Below are 22,073 nucleotides of genomic sequence, written 5' to 3' on the forward strand. Positions count from 1 at the left end.
CCCGTATTTACAAACATTACTATGAGGTCTCACAGTGCGCGTCGACGCACAGGGTGACACACGAACCAATCACAGAGCTCTATTCAACGCTGTGCGTTCGATTTGCTGTTTTACTTAAGCAAGCATCGTTTGAATACGGACGTCAGTGTCGCATTAGAAATTCACACACACGAAGAAATCAAAATATGTGCTCATTATCCACTGCGGTATCAGTACTCAACGTTCGAATAATCTTTAGTACTACGCAAGCAATGTAAACTGTTTACATTATGACGTCGCTGCTGTCATCATTGCTTTCACGACTTGGACGAATAAACCACTGGACGCGTAACGAGTGACGTTTTCGTCTTTACCCCGCTAGCACTTACCAAGGCTAAATTAGCCATGGTAAATGTTGTCAGGTTGTCACTTTGTCAGTATGACGCGAGCTCTCGAAGAGTAAAAATATCACGAAAAATGGGTAAATGCGCCGTACTTTATTGCAAAAATTATTCCGGTCACACAAGAAATGTTTCTTATCACGCGTAAGTACATTTTAAATCTATTATAGTAGCTATTTTTTCGTAAAATAAATAAAATTTGATATGTAAACAAAATATGATTACGTCATTTTAAAAAGTACTCATTGTACATGTAAATGCTTAAAACATGTAGCATATTTAATTTGGTTGGATTATAGGTTTCATTCATTCATTCACATCTCATTTTTTATGACGTAAAGGGCTTGAAAAATGTCGATAAGTTTATCGATATACCAAACAAACTGAAACTGAAATTATTCAAATTAATTTAAGATTTCCAGTGGATCCAAATAGAAGGAGAAAGTGGATAGAGGCAGTCAGAAGACAAAATACGTGGATTCTAACTAAAAACCACTGCATTTGTAGCATTCATTTTGCGGAAGAATGCTACAATGCCAATTCTACGAAACAGAGAAAACTGCACAAAGATTCTTTACCTACATTGAATTTGCCTAAATTTGTAAGTACAATCATCATCAAATTTTATTAGATATTTTATCTTAAAAGTCAACTAATTCACCAAAATATCAGTAGACACAAAACATTTATGGTTCAAATTGTGTAACTGGTAGGGCTCAAAAGATAAGGAGACACATAAAGTTTTTTAGAGTTCCGTAGTCCTGACAAGGAACCCTTATAGTTTTGCTATGTCTGTCTGTCCGAGGTTTTGCTTGGAAACTATTGGCACTAGAGAGCTGTAATTTTGTGGAGGTATGTATATTAATCACGCCGATAAAACAGTAAGATAAAATTTTGAAAAAAAAAAAATTACGGTAGCTAGTTGCTTTACATCTAGGGGTAGGTACATGTAAAGTGGGGGTGAATTTTTTTTATCTTCTACCTCATCGTGTGGGATATCGTTGGACAGGTCTTTTAAAATTGCTTAGGGGTTTCTAAGGCTATTTTTCCATTTAGAGATCTGTTTGCAAATTATTAAAGTTTAAAGTGCCAATTTTTTTTCGAGTCCCCTCTAAAAACTAAACCGTTAGCTTGAAAAATCTGGGAAAATTCATAATAATAATTTATTTTATGAACTTTCAAGGAAAACTATAACGGTTAAGATACATCAGTTAGTTTAGGAGTAATAGTCATTTGACTCATGTATTATACTTAACTAATAAAAATTCCTTAGAAGAAAATACAAAAAGTTACTTTAGATGAAGTAATTGCTTGCTTCTAAAATACAGGGTGTTGATTTCAATACCCGCCATATTTAGGGAGTTGATTAAGTAGCTTATTCTGATCACGAATCAGCAAAAAAACTGACTTCAATTTTTTTTAAATTATTTTTTAAATATCTACGATTTCCATAATCGACCACTACAGTGCAGAATAGTCCCCCAACGCAAACGGCGCGCGGCGCTCACCCGGTGACCCGGGCAAGCGCTGCGCCCCCCGTCCCGCGCCCCACTACCCGCGCTCGCCCATGAGTCAGTCAACTATCAGCCACAATCAGCTGTGAGTTCAACGACGACTACTGGACGGAGCTTAATCCAAATCTACCCTAAAAATGTAATGAGTAAATTAGTTACTTACACCTTATCACGTTACGAGTTTATTTTTTGTTCTAAAAACTAATTAATTAAGTACTCTTTAATAAAAAAAACCTTTTACACGAATTTGCTTCCTTCCGCAAAATATTTTTTTTTACAGAATCTACATTTTTTTAATTAAACCATGCTTTTATGTGTGTGATAAGTTTGTACCTACTTATCATTCAAAAGTACTGTAAACAGATGACAATAATGCTCTTTCATACAGGTTCGTTATTCCTTACATTTCTAGCTCTCTACCTTAATAACTTTTACGTCTTTACGATAGTAATTATTATAATAAAACTTAACTTAATACCGCAAACTGAACACCTAGAAATAACACACTGGCAAACTCTTGTTCCTTCACTTTCGATAGGAGATAAGACAAGATTTTGTTTTTAAACTCGATTGATTTCAGTATCTAAACAAAATTTCTATCTTTTAGCACTTCTTTCATTTAAATACATTAATACCGCCGCACGGACATCGGGCTCGCCTGATACCTGATACAATACATACTTCGCTCATCTTCGTGTTTCGGGCGTCATCGGCGCTCAATCGTGGATCATCGATTTTCTCCATTCGTCAGTCCGATTTTGGTTCCCACGCCGAGAGGCTGCGCGCACGCTCCGCGAAATCTAGCTCGTATTTAGAATTCCTAGTACTCAATCGCTATTTCTTTATTTCTTGCCTTGTAACTTCAACTTTTCTCTTCCTCTCTGCTTGATAAATGTTTTCTAGTACATAAACTTCTTACTACCGTTACCGTGTTCTATCTCTGTAAAAATTTATTTTAAAATAATAACGTAATTTAATTTCTATCGGCGTTTAATTTAAATTCCCTGAACGACTGTTAGACTGTTAGTTAGGTTCAGGTTAAACTTTCATTCTTCATAACTTACATAAAATAATTCATCATCATGTTCGTGATTATTTTAAATGAACTTAATTTCATTACTTACACGAAATAACTATCAAAATGTATTGATATTCTTATCGTTTTAATAATAACGATTGAGCTACTAAAAATCGTTTGCATTTGAGTATTTTGGAAGCTTGCTATAAGAGCATTACCTAATTATGATAGGACGGATCTTTAGTTAACAAAGATCTTCGGTCATCGAATGTGCTTTTCTAATTGCAAATTTGCGATTTTTGAATGTTTTCTAGTGCGGTTTTGAGTAGTTAGTGTGTGAACGTGTGATAGTGAGTGTGGTAATAGTGAGTGAGTGTTAGGAATATGCCTAACCAATCTAACCATACGTACAGTGCTCGTGAGTAGATACGTAAACATGGTTTACTGTTACGAGAGGGCACGTGGAAACGCATCTGAAGTCGCATCGGTAAGTAGTACCTAGCTCTAAACTTAAAGGACATTCCTTTTTAATGTAGGAAGTGAATAATCTGGTAATTTTGTGTAGAAAATACTCCCGCCGTCGCGGTAGGTAGTGGCGGAAAGCGCTCCAATACACTCACACACACACTAGGAAACAGCAAACTAATTTAAAACGAACTTTAACTTTAGTTAGTCAAAGAAAAATACCTATTTACACTACCTTCTTTACGGATCCTTCAGTAGACTATCCAACATGATAAGCGAGCGATCCGCGTAGCTCGATGGGTGCCCGTGCCACAATGTAAACGTATTGCATTATTGCGAGCCATAGTACAGTTGATGTTGCACGGAAAATATTCGCTAAAAATTCCACTTTCGTTTGTAATTTATTTTTTGGTGGATAATGCGTTTATGTAAGTCATAATAGATCACCTAAATAAATATGGCGAGTATTGAAATCAACACCCTGTATATTGTGTTAACGACGGACAACAACTACGGAACCCTACATTACGCGTGGCCCCCGCCCGACACGCACTTGGTCGGTTTTTTTTTAAATTATCTTTGACATTCATAAGTGCCAAAACACTGGTCAAATTTGAATAAAATATTTATGATTTTGATAGATTTTTTTGTTTTGATAATTTTAGTCACATGAAACAAAAGATGATGAGATCGACATAGATGGAACATACAAAACAAGCACACCAGTAAATGTAAGTAATAATTACACATTTTTTGAAATATGTTGTACATCAAAATACTGGTCAAATTTGAATAAAATATTTTTGATGTTGATTGATTTTTTGGCTTTATTTTAGTCACATGAAACAAAAGATGATGAGATCCACACAGATGGAACATACAATTTAAACTTTTCATTGCATCTAAATATTCATAATATCATCACAAAAATACGCCAAATGACTACGATTACATATTATTATTATTTTTTATTTTATTAACAGGTTTTATTTTCGGTATGCAATACCGAGGTGGAACCTTTTAGATCTGTGTCATCCGTCACGTTTAGTGAAATACCGGGGTGGTTGGAACTTGATTTGGTCCATCCTGTCATCAACTGTTTTTCAATGGGACGACTTCTGAACATCAGAGAGATCTTGACTGTCAAGATACGTGAATTAGGCCACTGAACTTTTCAAAACAAAACCAACACAGGTGAAATATCTGAGCATCTCCCTTGACAACAAATTGAACTGGGCGAGTCATATCGACAACATGCATAGTGCCTAGCAAACATAGCGGCCACGGGTTGTATGAGAACCACTCTATCGGCATCACTTGACTTCTTTCTGAATCTCAGACATTTAGACCTCATTATTCAGGAGGAAGCACAAGCACCCACTCTAAGACTTGAAGGAAACGATATATGAAAGCAAAACAAGGAGACAGGATATTCCGCGATTCTGCACAAAACCCTAAAAGAAATACCCCTCATCAACAGGATACCCTGTGTACACATCTTCGACCAAAGATAATATCCAGCTTACAGCGGAAACGCGAAATTGCTCTTCAAAACCGAAATAAGTACTGGGAGGTCTTCTCGAATGACCTAAACATAAGAATATCAACAACATTAGATAAGAATTAAATAATATCAGATAGTGCATCCGCTACAAAGCAATACATTGTCATAATGGCTTCAAATTGTGTTTCATGAAATGTATAGAAATAGGCTATTGATGAAACTTTTGTCCGTGACGTGAGACAGATTATAACATTTGTTGAGACCAAAAGCTAGTTAGCAGTCGATCGTAACAGAATACTACTTGTTTATTGCTTTACGAATTTGATAATGATAACACAGCAAAAAAATATTTCACCTAGTTACCTACCTATATGAATAATTTGTAATATTATTTGTATCTATGATTTACCAATGGCACTATAATAAACACGATACAATAATTAATTATAGTCTTTTAATTAAAGAAACTTTCAATAATAAATCAATCCATAATTCATTTATCTCGTTAGGTTCATTCATTCATTCATTCATTTACATAACTATCGATAAAAATTTACGATCTTTTCCCAGCACTAAATGTCATTATTTGACAATTGTCAAACCTCTCCCCCCGCAAAAAGTGGTTGATCGTGTTTCCTTAGAAATCTTGTAGGTTTCGTGTCCAGTGGTTTATTCGTCCAAGTTTCACGAGCACCGTGTTCTGTTTTTGGGCATATTGCTGCGACACCGGCCCCGCCCCCTTGTCACATCTCCCTTTAGTTTCTGTGATCTGTGCATCCTATAGTCCGGGCATGTAGAATATCGTCCAATGACCCCAAGCTACCCAAACTTATCGTTTGCGCGTAATTATGCGGCCGCAGTGAGTGTGCGAGCGATAAGGATGGGTAGCTTGGGGTCATTGGACGAAATTCAACGTGCTCGGCGACCGGACTTGACAAATCCTTTGTAATCTAATAACTTACATCTCCTTTTCCAGTGGAACGCAACTCAGTGGCGGAAGCCAAGCGGGTCCACATCGAGAACCTCCTACGGATGGTGGAGCTATGTGAGAGCGTGACGGAGTGCCGCCGCGCGCACGTGCTAGCGTACTTGGGAGAACGGTTCAATAGGGAACTGTGTATGGCTGCGAAAGAGACTGCTTGCGACAACTGCTTGCAAGCGCACGATTACAAGGTCAGTGTTATATCGAACCTTCTAAGGATGAGGCAGGGCACCGACGAGGTGGTCAGACGCGGTGAGGAAGTCTGTGACCGCAGTCTATGGAGGAACACTATACAGGGTGTCCCAAAAAGTAGTGTCAAGCCGAAGCCCAGAGGTAGAGCATCACTAGGGCGCTATCCAAATCACCCCCATGTACGTTCCGCGATTTTTGGTAGTTTTCAAATTCAATAATTTATTTGCTAGAATACGTAATTCGTTTCGAATTATGATTGTTATAAACTGTGTTTAGGCACTTTTTTGGTCACTGTGGCGCGAATAGTCAAGGTACATGCCTGATTTTTTTATTATTATTAGATTAATACTAGGCCTAGCCGATTCAGAAGTATTTACATCCATAACACGAATGCAAACTAAAATCCTGTATGTTGTAAAAAAAAATCATAACTCGAAAACTATCAAAAGTCACAGTAATTTGGGTAGCCCTAGTGATGACCCCTGGGCTTCGGCTTGACACTACTTTTTGGGACACCCTGTATGTGGTCGTGATCCTCATCAGTGAGGGACCGAGGAAGTAAAAATGGTGGAGCTATGCGAGAGCGTGACGGAGTGCCGCCGCGCGCACGTGCTAGCGTACTTGGGAGAACGGTTCAATAGGGAGCTGTGTATGGCTGCGAAAGACACTGCTTGCGACAACTGCTTGCAAGCGCACGATTACAAGGTCAGTGTTATATCGAACCTTCTAAGGATGACGGGTAGACTTACGCCCGTATTCACAAACATTACTATGAGGTCTCACAGTGCGCGTGGACGCACAGGGTGACACACGAACCAATCACAGAGCTCCATTCAACGGTCTGCGTTCGATTTGCTGCTTCACTTACGCAAGCATCGTTTGTGAATACGAGCGTTAGACGGGCATTCTAAGTAGGAAGGGCAGGGCACCGACGAGACGGTCAGACGCGGTGAGGAAGACGGTGGGCGGAAACATACATTGTGCGGTCCACACAGCTTATGACCGCAGTCTGTGGAGGAACACTATACAGGGTGTCCCAAAAAGTAGTGTCAAGCCGAAGCCCGGAGGTAGAGCATCACTAGGGCTATCCAAATCACCCCATGTATGTTCCGCGATTTTTGGTAGTTTTCAAATTCAATAATTTATTTGTTAGAATACATAATTCGTTTCGAATTATGATTGTTTTAAACTGTGCTTAGGCACTTTTTTGGTCACTGTGGCGCGAATAGTCAAGGTACATGCCTGTTTTTTTTTATTATTATTAGATTGATACTAGGCTTATCTGATTCAGTATCTACATTACATCCATATTATATTTACATCCATAACACGAATGTAAACTAAAATCCTGTATGTTGTAAAAAAAAATCATAACTCGAAAACTATCAAAAGTCACGGTGATTTGGGTAGCCCTAGTGATGCTCTACCTCTGGGCTTCGGCTTGACACTACTTTTTGGGACATCCTGTATGTGGTCGTGATCCTCATCAGTGAGGGACCGAGGAAGTAAGGATGGTGGAGCTATGTGAGAGCGTGACGGAGTGCCGCCGCGCGCACGTGCTAGCGTACTTGGGAGAACGGTTCAATAGGGAGCTGTGTATGGCTGCCAAGGAGACCGCCTGCGACAACTGCTTGCAAGCGCACGATTACAAGGTCAGTGTTATATCCAACCTTCTAAGGATGACGGGAAGACTTAGACGGGCATTCTAAGGAGAAAGGGCAGGGCACCGACGAGATGGTCAGACGCGGTGAGGAAGACGGTGGGCGGGAGCTTACATTGTGCGGTCCACACAGATTGTGACCGCAGTCTGTGGAGGAACACTATACATACAGGGTGTCCCAAAAAGTAGTGTCAAGCCGAAGCCCAGAGGTAGAGCATCACTAAGACTATCTAAATCACCCCCATGTATGTTCCGCGATTTTTGGTAGTTTTCGAGTTATGATTGTTTTAAATTTCTGTGCTTAAGCACTTTTTTGGTATAGTGACGATGTAATTAATCTAATTCTAAACAACCATAGCCGAACGGGGAAGGTATCGAAAGGTGACTCGAGATCCAAGGAATGCTGGTTCCACTGCAGGAAAGGAGGCAAAAATGTTTGTGAACCATATTTAGTTTTTTTTTTTTTTTCTCCAGCTTTTATTAGTTCTTACGAACTAATGGTACACATTGGCTTTGTGTTGTTCACATTTGTTATTTTTAAAAACCGTTAACACCCACCATATTTAGTTAGGTGTTAACGGTTTTTAAAAATAAAAAATAAGGCAAAAGGTAACTCCTCAGAGTGTAGGTCAAAAGAGTTGGCTTGATGGAGTGGGAGGCCTGATGTTCACACATTTCCCCCTTAATCGCTTCTCACGTCACCCACGGGAAGAGTGGAGGTATTCTTATTCTATTCTGCTGGGATCACATAGCTAAGGGTTTCCGCTAAAACTCTAAACCCTAAAACCGCACGCGTGTCTTGTATCGAAAAATAGTATGAGCACAGTGTGGCGCGCATGCGTGTGACATTTCCACGGGTAGGGGCGTGCATTCATGACGCAGCGGGTGCCTGCTCCGTGCAAGTCTTATCGTAGGTCCTAAGTGTTACGCTTCCATCAGAGTAAATACAAATGAGTAGGTCATCTTCATAGAAACGCACCGAGCGCGGTTTGTATGTCAGCGCGCGCCAATACGTAGGGGAGAGTTCGGTATATTGTACCGCCGGGTAAATTGTACCACCCTCATATTTCGTAAAGTATTTATTGAATGTCTGTAATTGCAACACTCAGCGATACACAACTAAAATCAATTAATATCGGCCATGTGGTTTTTGCCGTGACAACAAACACGTGTGTTTTATTTTGAAAAGTATTTTTTCATTGTTTTCAAGTAACTTTTGACAATACATGTTTAGATTGTAATTTTGTTAAATTTAATCACAGGGTGTTTCTAATATATTATTTAGAAGCGTAAATTAGTGTGGATTTCAATTATTTGAAACATTTTTCGGTATTTATAAGCTATATTTTTTACCGATTTTTTAAAAGCACTATCACCTAGTCGGCTAAATTGTACCACATCAAGTTGTATGGAACTATACCAAAGGATTTTGAATTTTTTTTTAGTAAATCATATTTTGAAGTTATAATAGCGTAGTTATGTTTGACTAACAATAAATGAAAGCAAAAGACTGGCAAAGAAGATTAGGTACAAGTGTGCGTTACGATAATTGGAATTACAAAACTTGTACTCAAAATCGTGATAACGTGTAAAACAATATCGATTGTCTATGTTATTAACTACTGTTTCTCTTCGTTTCCTAATTTGTTAAGAATGTATCGTATAATATTTTGCCATAGTTTTTTTTAAGGGTTGAAATTTATTGAAATCCAATTTAGTAACCCTGTGGTACAAATTATCGAACCGGTTGGCTAAATTGGACCGAAGCTCTCAACTCGTACTTTGTTGATTTGTGCTAAATAATATACAACAATCATGTTAATTAATACTTATGAAATAGTAAGTTGAATAGTGTATCTTTTATTTACTACTAACCTAGTTTTTAAGTATAAGATTGTTACTAACACAATGTATGGATCATAATGGTCTGATAATAAACGTATTATTATTATTATTATTGTATACCATGGACATTAGCAAAAACAAAAGAAAACTATGTGTAAAATGGGATTGAAAAAAACTGGTCCAAATTAGCGGACTCTCCCTTATATTCGGCGCACCTCACCGGTAGCAGCTGCACAGAATAAGTAATAGTACAGGTACAGAAGGATTACTTCGCAAGACGATTTAAATAAATGCGAGTCTTGCTACGACGCGATACAGTGGAATTCAGCTCGCACAGCACTACGTACCTACAATTTTATTCACCTACAAGTTTTGTCTCTTTCTATCGCGTGCCTCTGAACTCTTCTTACGCTGTTAGGGTTGCTGTCTAGTGAAAAAATAATTAATCTACTTATATGTCATGAGGTACGTATGTAGGTTTACGTACGTATGTACGTAAAGGGTACGTGGCTTATGGAAACTCACGTAGTCACTTTTGAATAAAATATAATATATTGTAAAATCTCCTATTGTACTACCTGACGTTCTCCTGACATCAACAACCTGGTTACCATCGCAACCGCCGTAGCCTATACCCGGCGCAAAGAGTTTTTCTTACCGCTACACTACCCCCCCACGAAGAAAGATAGCCCACGGCAAAAAAAAAACTAACTAAAAAAAACTTGGATCCACCATAAGAAAGAAAAAGGAAAAAAAACTTATGAAACTGCGGGGACTTTAAACCTCACCCTACGGCCTGACCGAGTGGTATAAGTCTTCGTGATTGGTAGAGGAGGCACAATTGCGGCGGGTTGTGATGAATGAGGCGATGACGGTGGTGACGAAGATGGAGATGCTACAGACACCCGCGTGGATGATGCAATCGCAGATGGATCGACATCGATGAAAGCGGGCTTAACCCTATCCAAGCTTACAGAAACATTCCTCGTGCCGACATCAAGACTTATCGTTTTATCACCCCTTTTAAGTACCTTATGCGGACCAGAATATGGGCATTTCAAAGCAGGTCTGTTTGGAATATCATCCCTAAGGAACACATGGCTAGTCGTTGCCAGATCTTGTGATACAAATGTCTTCGGTTGACCGTGACGTACAGGTGAGCAAGGTTTCAGATCAGCCACATATTTCCGCAATTGTGCGACATAAGATTTAATGTCTTCAACACGATCAGTCTTGGCATGCGAAACAAACTCCCCTGGTAAACGCAGTGGTTCCCCATACACCAATTCTGCCGCAGAAGTCTGTAAGTCCTCTTTCAACGCAGAACGCATACCTAATAAAACAACTGGAAGGCTATTGCACCAGGAATCGCCGTGACACATGAGAGCTGACTTTAGCTGTCGATGCATTCTCTCAACTAAGCCGTTAGCACAGGGGTGGTAACTAGTAGTGCGTATTCGATCTGCTGAGCAAAACCGCATCAAATCTTGGAAAAGAGCAGACTCAAACTGCCTCCCCTGGTCAGTTGTTACGACAGACGGAACACCGAAACGAGCAATCCACTCCCTAGTAAGAGTTTCAGCAACTACCTCGGCCGTTATGTTACTGATGGGCCAGGCCTCCGGCCAGCGCGTAAATCGATCAACGGCAGTAAGGCAGTACTGGAACCCTTTGCTAGGTGGAAGTGGGCCAATAATGTCAACGTGGATATGCTTGAACCGGCCGGAAGGAAGATCAAAGTCGCCAACAGGTGTTCGGGTATGTCTGCTAACCTTGCTACGTTGACACTTGATGCAGGAACGAGCCCAATTCCGACAGTCCTTCTTCATACCAGGCCACACGTAACGTTCAGCCATCAGACGTGTAGATGCCCTTACGCCAGGATGACTTAAACCATGAAGCATCAAAAAACGCGCCTTACGAAAGTCAGGTGGCAAATAAGGCCTAGGCTTCCCAATTGAAGTATCGCATATAATCGGAACATCAGCGCCAGGAATATTCACTTTTTCAAGCTTCAGTGAAGAATTCGCTTCAAGTTCCGGAAGCTCTTCGTCAACAGATTGAGCCTTGGCTAATGCCACGTAATCACTTTCCAAATTAACGGCATCTACACGCGACAAAGCATCAGCCACTACGTTCTCCGCCCCTTTCACATGCACAACATCAGTTGTGAACTGTGAAATGAAGGACAGTTGGTTTAATTGCACAGGGGGTAACTTTTCACGCCGCTGTGCAAATGCGTAGATGAGTGGCTTATGGTCTGTGTAAATTGTTACGTGTTGCGTCTCTAACACGTGTCGAAAGTGTTGAACCGCTTCATAAACAGCTAGCAATTCTCTATAATAGGCCGGCCACTCACTTTGTCGGGCAGTGAGCTTTTTGCTAAAGAAAGCTAAAGGCTGCCACGTACCGTGAACCTGCTGTTGGAGACAAGCTCCCACCTGTACAGATGACGCATCAGTAAACAGGCCTAAACGAGTATTGCAAACCGGATACACAAGCAATGTTGCGTTCTGCAGATGTTCTTTGCATTTCTCAAAGGCTAGTTTGAGTTCCAGTGTCCAAGGAACGGGGTTAGCGCCCTTAAGTTTGGTATTAGCTAGAACATTAATCAGAGGAGCTTGAAATGCAGCAGCTTGTGGAATGAAACGGCGGTAAAAATTTATCATGCCCAAGAAACGACGAAGACCTTGTACCGTCAATGGCAAAGGATAATCTCTTAAGGCCTCAATACGTTTTAATGGAGGGCGAATACCTTCTTTGGACACCTGATAACCTAGAAAGGTTACCTCAGGCGCACCAAACACACATTTAGACGTGTTGATAACCACACCATAATCAACAAGACGACGAAACAGGGTACGAAGATGCTGCGCATGCTGGACTGCATCCTTGGAGTACACAAGGATGTCATCAACATAAGGGAAGCAAAAATCGAGTCCTTTCACGACCTCGTCAATAAAACGCTGAAACGTCTGTCCAGCATTACGCAAACCAAAGGTCATGAAAGGAAACTCGAATAACCCAAAAGGAGTGGTTATGGCCGTCTTGAAAATATCTGCCTCGTTCACTGGAATTTGCTGGTACGCTTTCACCAGGTCTATAGTTGAAAATATAGTAGATCCTGATAGCGTGTTAGCAAAATCAGCAATGTGCCTCACAGGATATCGATCAGGCACCGTCCTGGCATTTAAAGCGCGAAAATCCCCACAAGGACGCCAACCATTTTCTCCTTTGCGCGCCATATGAAGAGGAGAAGACCACGGACTGCTTGAAGGACGTGCTGTCCCGCAGGCAACCATGTCATCAAACTCTCTTTTTGCCTCTAACAGCTTCTCCGGAGCTAGACGGCGTGGGCGACTCGAAACCGGAGGGCCTTCAGTTGTGATAATGTGGTGAACTGTAGAGTGTTTGACAACTCGCGGTAAGCCAGGTGGCTTAGTCAGATCTGGAAACTCGAGCAAAATCTCGGAAAATGGTGACTGATTAATGGACACCGCTCTAATACTGGCCTGTGAAGTCTTATCCACTGAAACAGCAGTCGAGCAATTAGTAGTTCCGTCTATTAGTCGTTTATTACGAAGGTCTGGTAATAGACTGTAATGCGCCAAGAAATCAGATCCAATTATTGGTATGCTGACGTCGGCAATTACAAAGTTCCAATGAAAGACCCGGCGTAACCCTAGATTAAGGCGTAGAGTCACTGTGCCATAGGTCCTGATTGAGCTCCCATTAGCTGCACCTAACACATAATCTGAAGAGGAATGAGTTCCTCTTAGAAGACGACGCGGAAAGCAGCAGAGGTCAGAACCAGTATCGATCAAAAAACGACGCTTAGATGTCACATCAGTAACAAATAACCGGCGGCCGGGCTCTAGACAGTCAGATGCCGCCATCAATGACTGCCTGTCTAGTTTTTTGCTTTATTGACATTTTCCTCCCAAGAACATGGAGAAATGCACCTGTGAGCCTTTTCACCGAAACGCTTATGAAATCTGCAAAGCCGCTTGTTAACACGCTCTGGAGACTTAGACGAAGATTGACCTCGCTGAATACTAGAGTTGCTAGAGCGTAGAGCCTCTACTTTTTCAGCCAACGCATCAATTCGCTGTACTAAACTTGTCAAAGTCGGCGTATTCGCTTCAACGGCATCCACGACAGATCCCATAATAGGTGGAGCTACCTCCATAACTTTATCAGCAATTTCAGCCACTTTACTGAGGGGTAAATCGACCTGCGCTGTCAAAATTACCTGGACGCTTTGTGGAAGGCGTCTTAACCACAACTCCCGCAAGAAATCATCATTAGGCAGAACGTCGCCCGCTAGCGAGCGAAGGTGCCGCAGGAATTGTGATGGCTTTCTATCTCCCAGTTGCTCCTCGTCCAAAAGTTGACGAAGAAGAAGAAGAGCCTCTTCCCTCTGTGGTGAACGCGGCGTGGTGTGTCAACCCGGAACACGGAGCACGGAGCAGGCAACACGGAACAAATTGTGTGTCAACTTCTAGGTGTGAGCTCGGGCACGGGGTGATGCGGTTCCAAAATGAAGTTGGAACTCGTTACTCGACCCTTGGTCGGGAGTTCAGGTCTGACGTGTAAAAGTAGTCCTTGTCCGTTGCAGCAATTAAGCAGTACAGTTGTAGACAAATTGGACGAAAATCGGGGTCACCAATAAAGGGTACGTGGCTTATGGAAACTCACGTAGTCACTTTTGAATAAAATATAATATATTGTAAAATCTCCTATTGTACTACCTGACGTTCTCCTGACATCAACAACCTGGTTACCATCGCAACCGCCGTAGCCTATACCCGGCGCAAAGAGTTTTTCTTACCGCTACAGTACGTATGTAGCCCTTTCGGACCCGCGCTTAAACTAGAAAGAAATTTGTAATTTTGAACATGAATTTTAGGTAATTTGGGGCCGCAGATTACGAATCTGCTATCATTTTCCAGATTTTCCGACGCCATCTTGGAAAATTCATATACCAACAATTGTATCAAACTGGGCCCTTCACTTCCCACGTACAATTGTGAGGGTCAAATTTGTAAGGGTTTTGGAAATTTTATCAATGGCATGTATTCCGAAAAACGTCTTTATAACCAGTAAGGAATAAACAGGTTACATTTATATACCAGTATTTGCCATTTAATATTGATTTGTGGGCAAAACCTTCTGTTCCATGAGCTCAACAGTAAATATAGCGCTCGAAATATTCCTATGGAGTTTTAATATCTCCTATACCATGAACAGCGTCTCCTGGAAGATGTTGAAGGTTGAAGGGCTTCGTCTACCATGCTGCTTGCATGCTCAGAGGTATGTATCATCATGAATGTCTGAGCCTTCATCAGATGAAGAGGAGTAGTTCATCTGAAGTAGCCGAAACTAGCTTTTGTCGTTGTCATCGCTCTCATCCCCAGATGCATTACGCATCTCTAGATAGTAGCGTCGTTTAAAATCGGAAACATGGTACGGAAACCATGAAAAATTAATAATTATGAGAAACTTAAAATACGCATAAGGTATTGTAGGGCCCACGTCGATACAATTGTGTCAGTTAAGTTCGTTAAGCCGTTACGCCAAAACCTTTGCTTACAAGTAGTCACTGTTATCACAAAAAGATGATATTTTTAACTGTTTGTCTAATCAATAACTTGTATATTACTACAATTACAAAATAAAACCATAGTAGGTACTTTCTTTCGCCAAGTCGGGGAGCGCAATCAGTCATGAACTGTACATGTTGTAACCGGCTCACCAACTGCGCTTCGGACAAAATTTGCACGGGAGGTGAAAGAACGCATCCCGCACAATCGTAAGATACTCAGCCCATCCACTTCCGATGTAAAACTAATGAGATAATCTCGATTTTGTAACCCGCACAATTGTATTGGAGCGGTCCGAAAGGGGTAGTGTAACGCATTCATTATGGAAAACCTTGGGAGAGGCCTTTGTCCAGCAGTGGACATCATTTGGCTGAAACGAACGAACGCATTCTGAGCAGTAGTCATGGTAGGTTAGGTTCCTATACTATCCTAAGAATTATTGATTACCTACATGGCCAACATACCTTTCAGCATCTTTAGGAAGCGAAAAAAAAGATAAATAAAATCCGGTAGATTTCTTTTCGAATTTAAACACCCGAACGCCGCACAATATTTCTTCCTCTTTATGTCCATTTTTAAATAATACTTCGATCGTAGAATTAGGTAGGTACCTACTACAACTCACGCCAGCGTCCTGACAGGCGCGCGCGTGACACTCGACTGTAATAATACCCGCCGGCGGGGCGCTTCGCTGTAGGTAATTATCGGATGTACCGCGCGGAGTGAGCCAGGCCTGCCGGTAGTCCACGCTAAATTTTGTCAGTGTGTGCGTGCGCGCCGCATACGTATTGGCGCGCTCACATACAAGCCGCGCTCGGGCATTTCTATGAAGATGACCTACTTATTTGTATTTACTCTGCTTCCATTGTCGCTTAAATATGTAAGCGCACTTGTTGACGTCACGTTACTTTGTATCCAGCCGGTAGACGTGACGGAGGAGTGCCGCGTGATCGCACGCAGCTTGCGCGACGCGTGCCGCTCGGGTCGCTCGCCCTACACGCTGCTACACGTGGCCGACGCGCTCAAGGGCTCCATGCAGCAGCGCTTGAAGCCGCTGCAGGACTCGCCGCTGTTTGGGAAGTAAGTTCTGGCCTGAAAGCCTAGTGCGAGTTTACATCACTAGTGAGCGCGTCAAAAAATGACATTTAATGTATGACGGATTGTACAGCGCCCCTAGCGGGAAATGTCAAAAAGTAAAATTTTCATACATTTTTTAAACGCGCTCTTAGTGAGTGCGTTTGATGAAAACTCACACTCAGCCCACTGTTCATCGGGGAGTAGGCATCGAAAAAACGTTATATGTGTTATATGTACTGTATTTTTAGTTTATTTTTCTATGCTGATTAAAGTATTTTTATTCTTAACGGCCTATTCATACCTGAGCGATATTCGCTGCCGTTGTGGGTAGTGGTACATACCGCGCGGGTTTCGCTCAGGTATTTAGCATCAAGTACCGCGGCTAGAGCGTTTTCTCTGCCGCAGACGGTAGCGAATACCGCTTAGGTCTGAACAGTATTATTACCGCATACCCATTGGGTTTTCTCTGCCGCAGACGGTAGCGAATACCGCTTAGGTCTGAACAGTATTATTACCGCATACCCATTGGGTTTTCTCTGCCGCAGACGGTAGCGAATACCGCTTAGATCTGAATAGGCCTTTAAACGAAACACGTGTGGCGTACTCGCCGATAGGTTTAATCCACAAGGGATTCACGAGTAAGTGAGTGACATGTGTATTCTTCACTCATTGTAAAAAAAATCGTTATGGAAGGAACAAAATTACGCGTGCGGTGTGCTAGATGGCGACACAGTAAATTCTTGTAACTGTCAGCCCTATCGCATCGGCATAATACCGATCACTGAGGGTTCGGCCAAACGAACGCGATCACACCGCGATCAACCGGCGTGCAGCGATGGCGACCAGACCTAAACGCATTGATCGCCATCGCTGCACGCCGGTTGATCGCGTGTGATCACGTTGGTGTGGCCGAACCTTGACGTTTGTAAACTAAACGGTGCTCGACTCTGAGACAAGCTACTTGGCGTCATTGAGTAGACATTTTAAAGACCTTCGCGAAGAAAACTTTCTGAACCTAGTTCATTATTATTACAGTGGAATCTCTATAACTCGAACCTCGTTAAGTCAAAATCCTCAGTAAGTCGAAAAAAATTGCCATTCCCTTCCGCTGAGCACCTAAATACGCGGTATCTCGAATTATTTAGACTTTGTAACTCGAACAAAATGTTATTTCCCTACGAAGTATTGATGATACATATTTATACTCTATAACTCGAAAAAAAAGGGGGACTCCGTAAGTCGTAGTTAGTAAAATATAATAACGTCTTACTTGGAATTCCCCGAAATAATAGCAATAAAATCCAAAATGAATGTTCGGGTTCGGGGCTTCTAATCTATTGTTTTTGTCTTGTAAAGAATACATCAATAAAACTTTCTAAGTAACACAGCTGTGAACGTGATGTTTGTCCTTGTCGCCACAGGACACGATTACTTATAGCGGAGCTTGTCCGTCCTCTACAAGTCGAAATTTCAGCAGTTAAGTCCTTGTATCTCGAAGTTCTTGTTAAGTCGAAAACTCGTTAACTCGATTTTTTTTGCATTTCCCTTGAGGTTCGAGTTATAGAGATTCCACTGTATGTGGTTTAAGGAAGACCTAGTTTTACTGTGTATTCCAATGCTAATTTTAAACTACTTTACCTACCGTTCTGCAGCGGTCCAGCGCGCTGGATCACTGAACGCAACTGACATTCAACTGACGACGCCGCGATTGGTGTGTGAGACTGGTTTTAGTGTCACGCGGACTGTCAGTGCGGATCGCTCCGCACAGCCGATCTGTATGAACTGCTAGGGAGCGAGCGGTTCCTTCGGACCGCATTACTCTAAAACGCTCCCTAGAAGTTCATACAGATTTGCCGTGCGGAGCGGCCACTAAAACTACTAAAACCAGCCTGAAGGTCCTATAAACACCAATACAAAACTGATTCATAATGTTATGTCTGTCACTTCCAGATGCAAGTCATGGCAACGAAGCGACCCTGCCCGCTTGCTACGTCAACTGGTGGTGCGCGGGTTACTAGCGGAGCGCCTCGTGGTCACCAACGACATCGCCGCCGCCTACCTGGCGCTCGGGCCCAACGTCGACAAGTAAGACACGACCACGGCCGATACTGGCGGAGCGCCTCGTGGCACCGACCACATCGGCCCTACCTGGCGCTCGGGCCCAACGTCGACAAGTAAGACACGACCACGGCCGATACTGGCGGAGCGCCTCGTGGCACCGACCACATCGGCCCTACCTGGCGCTCGGGCCCAACGTCGACAAGTAAGACACGACCACGGCCGATACTGGCGGAGCGCCTCGTGGCACCGACCACATCGGCCCTACCTGGCGCTCGGGCCCAACGTCGACAAGTAAGACACGACCACGGCCGATACTGGCGGAGCGCCTCGTGGCACCGACCACATCGGCCCTACCTGGCGCTCGGGCCCAACGTCGACAAGTAAGACACGACCACGGCCGATACTGGCGGAGCGCCTCGTGGCACCGACCACATCGGCCCTACCTGGCGCTCGGGCCCAACGTCGACAAGTAAGACACGACCACGGCCGATACTGGCGGAGCGCCTCGTGGCACCGACCACATCGGCCCTACCTGGCGCTCGGGCCCAACGTCGACAAGTAAGACACGACCACGGCCGATACTGGCGGAGCGCCTCGTGGCACCGACCACATCGGCCCTACCTGGCGCTCGGGCCCAACGTCGACAAGTAAGACACGACCACGGCCGATACTGGCGGAGCGCCTCGTGGCACCGACCACATCGGCCCTACCTGGCGCTCGGGCCCAACGTCGACAAGTAAGACACGACCACGGCCGATACTGGCGGAGCGCCTCGTGGCACCGACCACATCGGCCCTACCTGGCGCTCGGGCCCAACGTCGACAAGTAAGACACGACCACGGCCGATACTGGCGGAGCGCCTCGTGGCACCGACCACATCGGCCCTACCTGGCGCTCGGGCCCAACGTCGACAAGTAAGACACGACCACGGCCGATACTGGCGGAGCGCCTCGTGGCACCGACCACATCGGCCCTACCTGGCGCTCGGGCCCAACGTCGACAAGTAAGATACTGCAGGGCTACTCCGAAACGCTGTTTACGTAGTTTCGGATCTATCTGTCACCGTCGCTCATGCTGGCATCTCGCTTTGCGTGAGAGGGATGGCAACATTGAAAACTTCGAATAACGTTTTTCAGACATGAACACATCCGATATTAGCTCTCGGACAAAAGTTAGTCGGCCCTACACTCTTTTTCAGGAAAGACTTTGCCCCGTCCCCATTGGCCAGTGAGTATATGCGGGACTCTCCCCGCCAAGGCTTGTCCACCGAAGGCCCAAGAGCGGGGCTTACCAACTAAAACATAAATAATTATCTACCTACTTGTCATTAGCTTATTACTAACACTAGATTAAGATTATCATGTTACTAACACCTATGGATGTAATGTCTGAAATAAACGTTTTATTATTATTAAAACCCGATGGTATCCACCAGAACCCAATGAAACGAAGCCGCGAGTTATTGTCCTAACTTGGACATTCGTCCGCAGCTGTGGCTCGCTCTCGAGCGAGCAACTCCAGCTAAAAAAGGACCTCCAAACCCCTTCTCCAGTTGTTTTTTATAGAAGTTTTTCTCCTTGTGGCCCTGGTAGAACAGGATCCCAGCCGGTTACGGTCTACTCCATGTATATCCAGCTAAAACGTCTTACTTAAAATTATTAAACTTTTAGCGTTAAGAGTCGCATCTCAATTCCCAATCTTAATACCAGAGTAAATACAAATGAGTAGGTCGGATGCGGTAGCGGGGATTAGCGGGGAGCCAGTCGTGGTTGCGCCGCATTTTGTCAGTGTGTGCGTGCGCGCCGCATACGTATATTGGCGCGCTCACATACAAACCGCGCTCGGTGCGTTTCTATGAAGATGACCTACTCATTTTTATTTACTCTGTCAATACCCAACATTGATGAAATAAACGCTGGCCGTAACAGCGCATTACACTTGAAAATTTCGACAGGTTCATCCAGTGTCTAAGTAGCTCAGTTGGAAGAGCAGTCGCCCGGCAAGCGGAAGGTCGTGGGTTCAATTCTCGCCTTAGACAGTTCGATTTTTTCAAGTTATTTATAATTTTCAAATTACTTAAAATTATCCTAAGAGCATATTTTTTTGTCCCCAGACTAATGTCAGGCAACCTGCGCATAGTGTTCCCTATGAAATGCGACAAGAAGGCGTCTCTACTGGCGCCAGCCGCGCCCGCCGCCGCCGCCGACTCGCCCGTGGCTGCCCTCGTCAAGCGCATCGAAGAGCGCTGCTACGCCGACCTGGTGGAGGCCTGCAGGTAGCTAGCAGTGCGCTGCGCACAGTGTTCCCTGTGCAGTGCGACAACAAGGCTCGCTACTGGCGCCGCCGACCTGGTGGAGGCCTGCAGGTAGCTAGCAGTGCGCTGCGCACAGTGTTCCCTGTGCAGTGCGACAACAAGGCTCGCTACTGGCGCCGCCGACCTGGTGGAGGCCTGCAGGTAGCTAGCAGTGCGCTGCGCACAGTGTTCCCTGTGCAGTGCGACAACAAGGCTCGCTACTGGCGCCGCCGACCTGGTGGAGGCCTGCAGGTAGCTAGCAGTGCGCTGCGCACAGTGTTCCCTATGCGTGCGACAACAAGGCTCGCTACTGGCGCCGCCGACCTGGTGGAGGCCTGCAGGTAGCTAGCAGTGCGCTGCGCACAGTGTTCCCTGTGCAGTGCGACAACAAGGCTCGCTACTGGCGCCGCCGACCTGGTGGAGGCCTGCAGGTAGCTAGCAGTGCGCTGCGCACAGTGTTCCCTATGCGTGCGACAACAAGGCTCGCTACTGGCGCCGCCGACCTGGTGGAGGCCTGCAGGTAGCTAGCAGTGCGCTGCGCACAGTGTTCCCTGTGCAGTGCGACAACAAGGCTCGCTACTGGCGCCGCCGACCTGGTGGAGGCCTGCAGGTAGCTAGCAGTGCGCTGCGCACAGTGTTCCCTGTGCAGTGCGACAACAAGGCTCGCTACTGGCGCCGCCGACCTGGTGGAGGCCTGCAGGTAGCTAGCAGTGCGCTGCGCACAGTGTTCCCTGTGCAGTGCGACAACAAGGCTCGCTACTGGCGCCGCCGACCTGGTGGAGGCCTGCAGGTAGCTAGCAGTGCGCTGCGCACAGTGTTCCCTATGCGTGCGACAACAAGGCTCGCTACTGGCGCCGCCGACCTGGTGGAGGCCTGCAGGTAGCTAGCAGTGCGCTGCGCACAGTGTTCCCTATGCGTGCGACAACAAGGCTCGCTACTGGCGCCGCCGACCTGGTGGAGGCCTGCAGGTAGCTAGCAGTGCGCTGCGCACAGTGTTCCCTGTGCAGTGCGACAACAAGGCTCGCTACTGGCGCCGCCGACCTGGTGGAGGCCTGCAGGTAGCTAGCAGTGCGCTGCGCACAGTGTTCCCTATGCGTGCGACAACAAGGCTCGCTACTGGCGCCGCCGACCTGGTGGAGGCCTGCAGGTAGCTAGCAGTGCGCTGCGCACAGTGTTCCCTGTGCAGTGCGACAACAAGGCTCGCTACTGGCGCCGCCGACCTGGTGGAGGCCTGCAGGTAGCTAGCAGTGCGCTGCGCACAGTGTTCCCTATGCGTGCGACAACAAGGCTCGCTACTGGCGCCGCCGACCTGGTGGAGGCCTGCAGGTAGCTAGCAGTGCGCTGCGCACAGTGTTCCCTGTGCAGTGCGACAACAAGGCTCGCTACTGGCGCCGCCGACCTGGTGGAGGCCTGCAGGTAGCTAGCAGTGCGCTGCGCACAGTGTTCCCTATGCGTGCGACAACAAGGCTCGCTACTGGC

General features: G+C 44.7%; 1 protein-coding gene and 1 long non-coding RNA gene across 3 annotated transcripts in view; both read left to right on the top strand.

Moving 5' to 3' along the window:
* Window positions 1–22,073, top strand: part of LOC135079570 (recQ-like DNA helicase Blm) — a 48,003-nt gene that overhangs the window by 19,945 nt on the left and 5,985 nt on the right. The window contains exons 15-20 of the mRNA XM_063974222.1: window positions 5,858–6,115; window positions 6,603–6,794; window positions 7,550–7,707; window positions 16,083–16,243; window positions 18,191–18,325; window positions 20,415–20,576. Of these exons, the coding sequence (XP_063830292.1) occupies window positions 5,858–6,115; window positions 6,603–6,794; window positions 7,550–7,707; window positions 16,083–16,243; window positions 18,191–18,325; window positions 20,415–20,576 (1,066 nt within the window). The remainder of the gene's footprint in view (window positions 1–5,857; window positions 6,116–6,602; window positions 6,795–7,549; window positions 7,708–16,082; window positions 16,244–18,190; window positions 18,326–20,414; window positions 20,577–22,073) is intronic.
* LOC135079455 (uncharacterized) lies at window positions 154–4,857 on the top strand. Of its 2 annotated transcripts, XR_010258804.1 has the most exons (4): window positions 154–524; window positions 795–981; window positions 4,043–4,108; window positions 4,361–4,857. It is a non-coding gene; the product is annotated as an uncharacterized LOC135079455 (long non-coding RNA). The 2 variants fall into 2 exon arrangements; XR_010258805.1 differs by lacking the exon at window positions 4,043–4,108.

This window comes from Ostrinia nubilalis, chromosome 16 (genome assembly GCF_963855985.1).
Source record: "Ostrinia nubilalis chromosome 16, ilOstNubi1.1, whole genome shotgun sequence".
Classification (NCBI taxonomy): domain Eukaryota; kingdom Metazoa; phylum Arthropoda; class Insecta; order Lepidoptera; family Crambidae; genus Ostrinia; species Ostrinia nubilalis.